Below are 12,190 nucleotides of genomic sequence, written 5' to 3'. Positions count from 1 at the left end.
AGAGCATAAAAGAGAACGAAAGGAACAGCATCTGATCTGAATTTTTATACATTATTAGAGGTTGGGTTGTGTCATATAATTTATTTATAGCACACACCAAAATATAAATCTTTTGGTTTTTGAAGCGCGTAGAATATTACCATTAATCAAACAACAATAAATTTACTATTAAAGAAAAAAACACACAAAAAATCATAAAATGACATAATACATCACAAGCCAACACGAACATATTTCAAATATATGCATTTGTTTTAAAAAGCATTAGATCATGATGTTATGTAGTTATGGTGTCCAAAAAGAATTCAAAAAAGTTGATCCTAATAGTAGGCTTATAGTGTATTAACAATTGGCATAACTTTTAATATTCTTGATCCTTTGATCCTATATGTATTAAGCATAATGACATGAATACCTGTAAATCTAAAACAAAAAACAAGATTTGAACTCAATCCACTCTCTTCAAAGGCATCTTCCATCTAGCATTATAGGAATCAAACCCATATTATAATGGTTCCCTTTTGTAATCATCATGGTCTTCCACTTGCAAGGGGTGGCACCAGCTCGCCAATCGTGTCCCATCGGTGCTACAGGCCAACATAGGAGAGGTCACCAAGCAGCAGATGAACATCATAGTTGCACTGGTCATTGTGGTCTAGTGTCAATTTGATACAGGCAATTTGAAACAAATCCCCTGCACATAAAAAGTAACTGGAAATTAAGATGAAGGTCTTGAGCTGGAACTCAGGACCTTGTCCTCCACATTGTGGCCAAAAGGCACTTCCCATCATACCTTGTGTATATACTTAAATTTAACAACAATGACTAGCTAATCTCATATTACATGACAATGAACCCCACATTAACTTCACATGCATTTTTGAGGGAAAAATAAAAATAAAAAGATATTGGAAACTACAACAATTTACAATCTCTTTTTGGAATACAAAATGTTATACTCTCTGTTTTTTCTTTGTTTAACAGCCCTTTGTCAACACAATATTACATACATCGGTTATATTGTAAATAAACAAAAGGGCTAGGAGGAAAATCAGTTAGAAGTGAATCAATGTCTCTGTTTTGGCTACTGAGTTTTTTTTCAATTTTTTTTTTTTTTTTTAAATCCCAGAAAGTAGAATAGAAAAATTTAACCCCAACAAAAAGAAAAATTATAAAATATGGATACAAATACACTACAAGACCTATTGCAAGCTTCTCATATTTTTAGTCAAGGAGAAGCCTTAAGATCAACCCATGTCACTCAGATGCAATTGTCTCCACTCAAAGAGACGAGCACCTACAACAGCCATTTACATAGACAAGTAATTCAAACTAAATGTGAACCAAAAGTAAACCTCAATAGCTCAATAATAATTGTGAGCTACAAAAGAGAGAAAATATAATAAAAACCAAATGTTCCAACACCCAATTTTACAAGTGAAAATTTGCAAAAAAATATTCATGTAAAAGGAATAAGCAAAAGTCCATTTGTGAATGCAAAATGTAATTAAAACAAATCAAAATACATTCATAACGTGACAGTAATCGCTTAACCATGTTCATGATAACCAATAAATATTATTAGTCCAATTCACAAGACTACCATACACACTTGTCGAAATGAATTCTGCTCAGGTATAGCAATCAAAAGAGATCCTCCCATGATATATAACCTACAATCATTAAATTTTACGATACAATCTCTCTTTCAGGCATTTCATTCAACAGTTTGGTACCTTAGGCATAAAGGGTTATATAATTTAAACAGATTACAAAACATGGAGATATGATGAGCTTAAAATTCAAAGTGCCATAAGTTGGTTGTACCAATATGTGACTCGCATCATACAAAACATCCTGTTATTAATCCATAACCAGATTAAGCCACTGATTCAAGCACAAATAACTTAAGAGTATCAAGCAAGCGCTGCATCTTTGATCTGGTATGAACCCAAAAGAAAAGGAAAGAAATTTAAGGTAATGGACGTTAAAAGAAAAGGGTCCCTTTCTACTTAAAAAACAATTTATGACTTATTAACCTCATAAACCCAATTTAATTAGATCATTAATTACACCAATAACAATCTAAGTACAACGAAAGAAAAGCAAACTCAATAAAATATTAAAATTAAATGAAACACAAGGTACATATCTTGATTATAATCCACGAACAAGATTATTACTTAGCAAAAAAATCAGACATTTAAACAGAAAACTACAAATACCACATTTAACCAAACTTTCTCACAGAAAAAAAGGTTCCATTTATAAAACAAAACCTTAAACTTACTGAACTGGAAAACCAATGAAAGCAGGAAACATCTGATGAATCAAATGCATAGAGCAAAAAGCTATGTTGTTGTATGATGAAACTACTTTATACATGGAACCTCACCATGGCAAAGCCCTTTGGACCCACCCCTGGGGAGTAAACCACAGAAATATCATTTGATGTATTAATTCCAATATGTAGTATGTCGACGTATACTGCAGACTTCATGTATCATAAATTTGAACAATGACCCAATGACATGTAAAATTTATATTCAAATTCAAACTATGACCATCAAGAATGAAATAATTCTGATGAGGGTTGGTGGAAAATTTTCAATTTTAAGAAAAATTTGACTCATTGGAAACAAATCATTATCTAACTCCCCTGAACCTTGCAAAACTTGAAGCCAATGTAAGTTGGCTAATACCATTAAAGTACAAAAATTCCTTACAATATATATTCTAAGAAATAACTAAATCTTTTTCAAACTAAAACTTATACAATGCACCCAAACTTCACAGGGACTATACACTGAATAGTTGGTAAGCAAAAATTATCAATTAGTCACTCTCTCACCGACTCCCCTGCTCTCTCTCTCTCTCTCTCACACACACACACACACACACTGATCCTCTCTCCCTGCCTCAGCGCCTCTCTCTATCTCAACACCTCACCAAATCTGTACTGTCCCTTTCTCTCTTTCCTGAGTTATCCCCACTGCCACACACAACTCTCTCTCTCAGCAACTTCTTGATCTGTTCGGAGAAGAGAATTTCTCTCCCCAAAATGGTGAGCTTTGTGAGTCTTCTCTTCTCACTAACAGTGCGTTGTGAGTCGTATTTTTCTCACTAAATTGTGTCTATCAAACGGAGCATATTGACTCACCAAAATCCCAATACAACAAAAAACACTATTCACACGTCTTTCACTCCTTTTAACATAGGTAAATATATAATGGATAGAGTGTGGCAAAAACTCTCCTTTTCTGTATATAGTAAGATTTATCCAGCTTTACATCAAGAATCATACTCCAACAGACAAGCAATTGGTAGAATGCTTGGGGGCAGTTAGGTACCTAACATTTAACAGTAAAACTAACAGTGCCTTAAAAGGGAGAAACAACAACTTTTCATTGGAAGCCAATGTAGAAAACTTCCCCACAATTCAGGAAAGACTTGTCCTTGATTTTCTAGCTTCAAACCAAAAATGGGGAGGGGGAAAGGGCTACAGAACTGAATATAGAGAACACATCCAAGATCATTAGCAAGGAAAAACAATCTGGATAATTAGCAATAAGGACGATTTTGATTTATGGATTTGACAGAAAACATGATAGAAATAGCAATTTCACAAACCAAACAAAACCCGCCCCTGGCTTGAGGCCAGCTTAGGGCAAGAAGGCCATATTAGCAATTTCACAAACATCATACAGACCATAGTGGGAGACATTAAACCCATATGACATCTCCTTTGGCAAATATGCAGGACAACAATCGATACTTTTGACTAATAAAAAAATATATGCACATAAAAACCAATAGAATCCATTTAAGAATATCGCATCTGCCACAATAAATAGCCAATCAAGTTTCTTGGGTATAGAAAAAGATGGGTATTCTTCAGAATTTATACCAGAAGAGAAGCATTTGAATGAAATAAATCTCCCCAGACAAGAATCAGCTCTTCATGTTAATCGATAGCCCGTGCTGCTGGTTTGCTGGGTGGGGATGCGAAAGATTCAAAAGAAGAGAATGCAATATGGAAACATAGAAACTAACAAAAAAAAAAAAAAAAGAGGTGGTGAGAGATATCTTACCTTGAATCTGAAGAAAAAAGGGGAACGAAGATAAAGGAGACAGAGACTGAATAGTGAAGGAGTCTTTGCAAAACTATTTAACTTTGTCTTGAATTCATGAGCACACTTGGTGATTTGAGAATCCCGCATTGCCTTCAATTTCATAATTTCTCTTTTTACACCTAATTTGGAGCTGTAATTTTGGCCTCCCCAATTTTGGCATGAAATTTTAAATTTCTTCAAATATCTATCCAAATGAAGGAGTTGATAAAATACCATTCTTAAATTCTGGCTTCTCCCCAAATTCAAGCTCTATCATACCCAAACAGACAATGAGATTAGTTGTCTAGGGATTCGGCCCACCCAATTTTTTTAGAAAGAAAAAGAATTAGACTAATCATGTGGCCAATCCTGATTAGTCTGTTAAGGATATGTGGACAACCCCAAAATTTTGAGACTAGGGCTTGATTGTAGTTGTAAAAAGAATTAGAAAAAGAGGCATACAAATGAGATATTAAAGCTTATGATAGAAAATGAACTTTCATATATTTAAGTTTGAAAGCCCTATGGAATCATCATCAGCATGTTCTGGTGCTATATCACTACAAAACTGACAAGAAACATTAGGTGGTGTTAAATGCAAGCAGTGGTCAATTCTGTTTTCCAACCAAGCTAGTCTCTTTTCAAGACTCAATACCCCAGTATGCATAATCCGAATGTCAAGTTGTGCAACCCTAGCACAAGCACGAAGCAGTATGTAATAATCAGCATGGGCAGCATAAGTGTAAGCTCCTTCATCCTTCTTCCTCACATAATGAAGGTAATCAAGTCTTTTGATCTTGACCCTTGGTGGAATGTAATAGAACCTATTCTCCTCCATGTCCAATTTCAAACGTCTGATGGCTTCACTTTGCAGAGTCTCAGCTGAAGCTTGGTCATTGGATTCAGAGTTTTTATCGCCACCCAAGCGTGGCCGTGACTCATCTGCATGAGAAGTTCCATCATCAGAGGATGGGCCACTAACACGCCCTTCATCTCTGATCCTCTTATTGTCTATAGAAATATGGCTAGCCAATCCTTCATCCCTCAATCTCTTCTGGTTAAAAGCACGATGTCCCTCTTCAAAATCCTCTGACGGCTCAGAATCCTGAAATCAATGAAATATTTTTATAAAAAAAATAACAGTAAATGGTGCTATTTCCTAGCTCAAACTGTTATATATGCCATTCCTACCCAAAATCCAGAAATTCAACTCTACAGAATATGCATAAAATGAACCACTAGACTGATGGCCCTCAATTAAACTTTAATGTGAAATGTGATAAATCTTGCCTTCTCAACCTTTTGAAGTGATAAGAAGTACAAATGCAGAACTATGTTCAACAAGGATCAGATTAGACATCTATCCCATTATGCAGAGCCTACTGAATGTAGACAAAGAAACATCAGTGGAGCTCTTACTATATCATCTCTAGACCTCATGTAAGGATAACATGAAGGGACTAAGAGTTCAGAAACAACTATATGAGGCAGCTATCACAAGTTCACTGAACCATAAAGATATAAATCATTGCTCAGCGGTATCCACAACTGAGAGAAACTACCACAATTATATGCACAAAATAACCTCTTTTTTGCAACCTTCAAATAACAAAATAGAGATACATGTAAAATATTCTGTTCCAAGTATAGGATACATGGCTGTCCTTTATACTGGACAAGTGGAAGAGAATACAAATAATGTAACCCCCCAATATATCTTCATGAGAGGCCCAAGTACACAACCATAAAGGCTTTTAAAACTTCCAGCTGTGTGACTCACAGGACTCTATATAATGAGCTAAAGAGAGAGAGGTTTCCATATAGGCTTGAAATTTTACCAGTCATATGTGTGTATCACCATCACTCAATTGAACTGAAACATATGAAGTTTCAAACAAGGAGTAGGGGGTTGTGTATAATAGTGGAAGTTAAAACGATAAATGACCAATGGCAAAAAGCAGAATTCATCCACATATGAAGCAAAGCCCCTACCGTTCAAGTCTAAATTTAGAACCCCAAGAGTAGAATAGATGACTTTTATGACTTTGGACAGGTGATTGTAGTTAGAATAATGATTAAATGACTTCAATTCACTCTTCCCAAACAGCTTAAGATTTATCAATTCTGTCCATACAATTTCCATATCTCTTCCTCAGTTTTTGAGGTCTTGAAACTTAATTCGAGGATATCAATTGTACTACTAAGAGTTATTACCTTGTAATTTGTTTTGTACTGCTGGATAACCAGTAAAAAGTATATCATGAAGGCTATTCACAATTCAACTTCCAAAGGAATATAAACTTAAATTGGCTAGTGTAAAGAACTATCCAGTTTCAGCTGATTGGAAGCCTAAAAGTAATTCCAAGATTTATGAATCACAAGCACACATTTGAGGGAGAAATAAATCATAACTAAGTCAAGCTGTAAACTACCTTCTCATTCTGATAAAAATCCCAGAATTCTTCTATTAACTTCTCCTCATCATGATCCTCAAATGACGGTTCTAATCCAGCAAAGACCACATCCTTGCAGTACTGGAGATATGTTGGTAAGTCTTTGGAATACTCTGCCAACAAAAGACTTAAGAGTTAATTTTTGTAATTGATTATCTTAAAGATAAGGAAAAGCTTTCAGAACACAGTATGTTTGATCATATGAGAAAACTACCATCAGAACCAATAAACAACACTGTTATCCATAACACTGGGAAAAAAATTACCGTAGGTGTTAGCAATCTCTTTGTATCTTGCTTCAAGCTTGCGCAGAAGCTCTGCAGCATCTAATTTAGACTTCTGAACCTGTGATGAGTGTCTATAATAATTTGTCCCTAAATCATCCGCATCTTGGCAAGGAGAACCAGATGCCTCTCCAGCATCATCACGCATTTCGGAATCAAACATTGGGTCTAACTGTCCAATATGATTAGATGTAGAAGAGGAATCACCATGACTAGACAAACTCTTTTCCCATACTCCGAAACCATGTATATTATATAGAATTCTTATGGCAACAATCAGTATTGACATTACACAAACACGAGTAGGAAGCCTTAACTCATTTGTTGATAACCATAAACCTGGAGGCATTGACCACTCAGATATGCGGCATGCATGAGGGAGAATCTTTTCTGTAGGAAGACATAACTTCTGCAGATAGCGGGAAGCTATTGCATAGAAGTTGACTGGAGGTAAATCCAAGCCTATGGACTGAGCAATTATTGCTGCCAGTGATTCCAACTTCTGGAATGGAAGAGCTTGAGACGGTCCGAACATAATTCTTGAACTTATAGGGCAGGCACTTGATGGACGTCCAATGCATTTTTCAATTTCAACAAATGCAGCAAAATATGGAACCTTCCCTTCGAGTGACCACTTCACTATGTCTGTTGGCAGGATTGCTACCCTGGCGATATGACAAGCCAGAAACGAAACACCTAAGGAACAAGATAATGGGATCCTCTTCCTCAAGGATCTGTACCAAATCATTACTGCTCGCTGACCATACATATTATGAGGTTCATCACGGTATTTTTGTCGCTTATGATCTTCCGGTTCATCTGAAATTAAGGAAGAAATATATTTACTTATCAAGAAAACATCCATATGAGAAGAACATCTACCTCATTACAAATCTTAGAAATAACCAACACTAAAACTTCCATGTAATACACACAACATAAAAAGAAGGCTCAATTACATATTACACCCTCTAACTTTTCCCACAATTGAATTCAGTTCTATAACTTCACTTTCATTCAATTCAATCCTCTAACTTTTAACTTTGTTCAATTCAGTCCTCCCATCCAATTCTGTTAGAATATTGCCGCTAAGTATCCCAAAATGAGACCACAAACAGCATCGTTGTAGGTGTTACTAATGGCGCAATTCTAACAGAGATTAACAAGATGACTGAATTGAATAAAGTTGAAATTTAGAGGAATGAAATGAACAAAAGTGAAGTTATAGGACTGAATTGAATTTTCGGCAAAGTTAAAGGGTGCAATTTGTAATTTACCCTAAAAAGAATGTTGGCAAAAAAATAAATAAAAGTGAGTCAAACACTCGCATAAAATTATAAAGAATGAACTTACATAGAACATTGATCCAATTCATAATGCAACCAAGTCAAGAAACTAGGGTCAGAGCCAAGCTTCAAAAGGACAGGAACACTAAAAAGTCATGGCACATTATATCATGTATAATATATGAATACTAAAGTTCATAATATCCTACATATTTGGAGAGTCAATTCCCTCTTACTATCCATATCATGCCCGCCTCAAACTAATATCACAATTTCACAAACAACATCATCAGACCATGACATTTAGTTCAAATAATCACTTACAAACTACTTACACGACTATTTCCAATTAGGCCACATAATACTCTATTAAACCTCTGTTTCTTATCCTTTATATCCAACAATTAAGTTCTACCAGGATCCTAGCCATTCACTTTAAATCAAAGCCAGTCCAGTTCACAATAAATAATGAATTTTTTATAGCATACACGTTACCACCTAACTCTCTATCAAAATGATAACTAAAAGTCTACAACTGATTTTAAATGAAAACAACAACAATCAAGTCTTAATCCCAAATTTTTTGGGGTAGACTATAAGTCCTCAATAGATTAGTTCACCTGTTCACTCCGTTTCTATACCATCCAATCAAAACAATTACTGAAGCTGATTTTAAACAAGGTGGCACCAGATTCACCATCTTACTCCATTCTATATCATTCTATCAAAACCATAACCTAAAATAAAACTGATTTCAAATTACATGACACCATATTCCCCTATTTCACTCAATTTGTCTCCCACTCTATCAAAACCATAACAGAAACTGAAACTAATTTTAAATGACTTGACACGTTACAACATATTCACCTATTTTTCCATTTCAACACCATTTTATCGAAACACTAATAATTAAAACTGATTTTAAATGGCATGGCAACATATTCACCTATTTCTTCCATTTCTATACCAGTCTATCAAAAAGATAACTGAAAACTGAATTCTAAATAACATGGCACCACATCACACATTCCCTCAATTTCTTCTATACCATTTTATCTAAACTATAGCTTAAACTGAAACTAATTTTAAATGGCATGGCAGTCTGTTCACTTGTTTGCTCAATTCCTATACCATTCTATTGAAACAATAACTGAAACTAAATCTAACTTTAAATAATGTGACACCATATTTACTCCATTTCTATACCATCCTATCAATAACTTAAACTTTTAATTTTAAACGGAGTGACACCATATTCAACTATTCCCTCCATCTCTATACCATGCTAATGAAACAATAACCGAAATTGAATTTAAATTATGTGAAACCATACTTACCCACTTTATTTCTATAGCATTCCATCAAAAGCATAACCAAGACTAATTTTAAACGACGTGACACCATATTCAACTATTCGCTCCATTTTTCTATACCACGCTAACAAAACAATAACCAAATTTGAATTTAAATGATGTGACACCATATTCACCCCACATTTATTTCTATATCATTCCATCAAAAGCATAACCGAAGCTAATTTTAAATGACGTGACACTGGATTCACCTGTTCGCTCCATTTCGGAGTTCTGAATGGTGTGATCAGCCCAGTCATCATCGAAAACCGCAGAGCAAGCCACAAACCTCATCCAAATGGTCCCAGCGAGCCCACAAATCAAAGGGGTCACCTTGAACTCTCTCACCAAAGCCTCACACTGAAACTGTATCATATACTGCAAACCCAACACGTACCGAATCCTAATCTCATTGTAATAGTCTTCAAAGGTAGGCTTCACCTTCACCGAACCCCCGAAATCCTCAGGACCCGTGGGCCCATCGACGTCGGCTTCGTAAAACTCTTCCTCTTTTTTGATGGGTGTGGCTTCGTTGTCAATGTTTTGGGTCAGCGAGTTCCAGAAGAGGTTGGAATTGGGGGTGGCGAATTCGGGTTGGGAAAGTGGCTCGGGTTTGATGTTGGATTGGCTGCCGCCGACGCGGCGGCTCAAGCTGGCGACGTAGACGGCGCCGCCGCCGAAGCCTTTGTCGACGAAGTCTTCGTCTGCTACGCCGGTTTCGATGAAGTCTTCGGCTTGGGCGCCACAGCGGTCGCAGTAGAAATAGCCGTCGGAGTCGCTGGATAGGCCGACGAAGCCGCAGGATTGGCAGGCCAAGTTCTTTGGGTCCGCCATTACCAAAAGGCTTGAATTAATAACTAGGCGCTAATTTTTCAAAAAATTTGAAGAACCCAGAAAGAAAAATTGCCCAAAAACGAAGCAGAGATTGGATTTTGATGAAAATTGAAAGAGACCCAGATGGTGAAAATCGATATTCTTGGGAAGCGTCATTGGTAGAGAGCGAGGTTTGATCGAATCCTCACATGGAATGAAGCGGCGGCCTCTTTAGAAAGAAGAGAGAGAGAGAGAGAGAAGCTTGTGGGATGTGTGTTTTGAGAAACGTTTTGATTTTTGGCGGTGTGTTTTTTTTTTTTTTGGGTAAAGGCCGGATTGTTTTTTAGTTGGGCTGGGTCAGTTTCTTATTACCCGTTTTGGTTTGAAGTTTTTGGGCCAAAATCATGAGTTTGAAAACTTTTTTTTTTGGTGAGAATCATGAGTTTGAAAACTTGACCACTAAGTGTGGTAAATTTTTTGAAATCTTGCTTGTGATTATTGACCTAACCCACTTGAACTTGCAATAATCATGTTGTGGGGCACTCGTGGGTGCCTTAAGGCTACCTAAGTCATGGCACTGTTTTTTTATGAAGTGCACGACTCAAATTAGGCAACTTCTGAACATGCAAGTGTAATTTAGTTCAGAACTTCTACCAATGCACCATACCTCCATGAGGCTTAAAATCACGCTTTTTAAGTCTTATAAACATGAAAAAGTGCTTTTTTTTCCTTCGTTGTATTCCCTGAAAAGTAATTACAAATCATCACTTTTTCAAAAGGGCAAAGCTTAGATCTAATGTCTAGTTATAACAGACCCATCATGATGGTGACACATTTTTACTTTTGGTCACATATCATCATCTCAATCAATTCAGTGTATTAAATGCACTCAACTCAAACCAAACCCTTTTCGAAAATGAGAAAAGCAAAATGTTGAACCAAACTCACCATAATTATAATGAGAAAACTGAAAAGCTAGACTTAGGACTTTGTCTAGCTTTGACTATTACTGGGTGTTGTACTTTACCCCCCTTATTGGGCTTTTCCATTAGATGTTATTGGGCGTAGTTGTCTAAATGCCATGCAGTTTTGTCCATTATTGCTATATTGGGCTTGGGTTGAGCTAGACCCACACAAAAATGAATCCTGAACACCAGTCACCAATAATCACGGGAAACCATATGACTAGGTTTTTGTTTTTTTTTCATAACTCCAATTTGGTATTCAAAGTTTTAAACTAGAAGTACGCGGATCAATTAAAAAGCTATATACATACATACATACATATATATATATATATATATATATATATATATATATATATATGTGTGTATGTGTGTGTGGCAAAACTTAATTACAGTACTTTAAGATTCAGCCATGTGGATAGTTAACTAAAAATATACTTCCATCTCATAAGAAAAAATCTACATGGCAGAATTTTAAGAAGGGGAACTTAAGGAATAGGATCTTTTTTTTATATACAATATAAAATTTTTACTCTAGCCTAATCTAAGTGTATATATGTGTGAAACTTTCTCCTGGAAACTTAAACTCCGGCCCTTCCCCCCCACACCCCACAAGCATTTGTACATAAGTCTTGCCTATATATATAATCATAATATTTAACAACTGTTAAAACTTTATCATTAAAATTTCAACAAATTTAAACCTGTAGGGATAAAAGACCCAAGATGCGTTTTTACGTCATGGGCTGTGTTCGAAGAATGTTTACTTACCCGAGGATGGGTTGATGGTAATAGGGATGTTAAACTTAAAGGCCCACAAGCAAGTCATTGCGATAGAGGTTAATGGAAGTAATCCGAGGAGAGGTACCTCCTCGAATAAGTGAGATAAGGGTTAAATGGTACGTTATGTTGACTAGAATGA

General features: G+C 35.9%; 1 protein-coding gene across 2 annotated transcripts; it reads right to left on the bottom strand.

The window, feature by feature from the left end:
• Positions 1-248: 248 nt before the first annotated feature.
• Positions 249-10,578, bottom strand: LOC142628282 (TATA box-binding protein-associated factor RNA polymerase I subunit B). Of its 2 annotated transcripts, XM_075802370.1 has the most exons (6): positions 9,703-10,578; positions 6,832-7,668; positions 6,545-6,678; positions 4,092-5,217; positions 3,908-3,992; positions 249-694 (listed from the first exon to the last, which is right to left on the bottom strand). In XM_075802370.1, exons 1-4 carry the CDS (start codon positions 10,322-10,324, stop codon positions 4,612-4,614), a joined length of 2,199 nt encoding a protein of 732 aa, XP_075658485.1. In that variant the 5' UTR covers positions 10,325-10,578; the 3' UTR covers positions 249-694; positions 3,908-3,992; positions 4,092-4,611. The 2 variants fall into 2 exon arrangements, with proteins under 2 accessions (XP_075658485.1, XP_075658486.1); XM_075802371.1 differs by lacking the exon at positions 3,908-3,992.
• Between the last annotated feature and the right edge of the window lie 1,612 nt (positions 10,579-12,190).

The sequence above is a fragment of the Castanea sativa genome, chromosome 3 (genome assembly GCF_040712315.1).
Source record: "Castanea sativa cultivar Marrone di Chiusa Pesio chromosome 3, ASM4071231v1".
NCBI classification, from domain to species: domain Eukaryota; kingdom Viridiplantae; phylum Streptophyta; class Magnoliopsida; order Fagales; family Fagaceae; genus Castanea; species Castanea sativa.
This window is presented reverse-complemented; position numbering and strand designations above follow the sequence as displayed.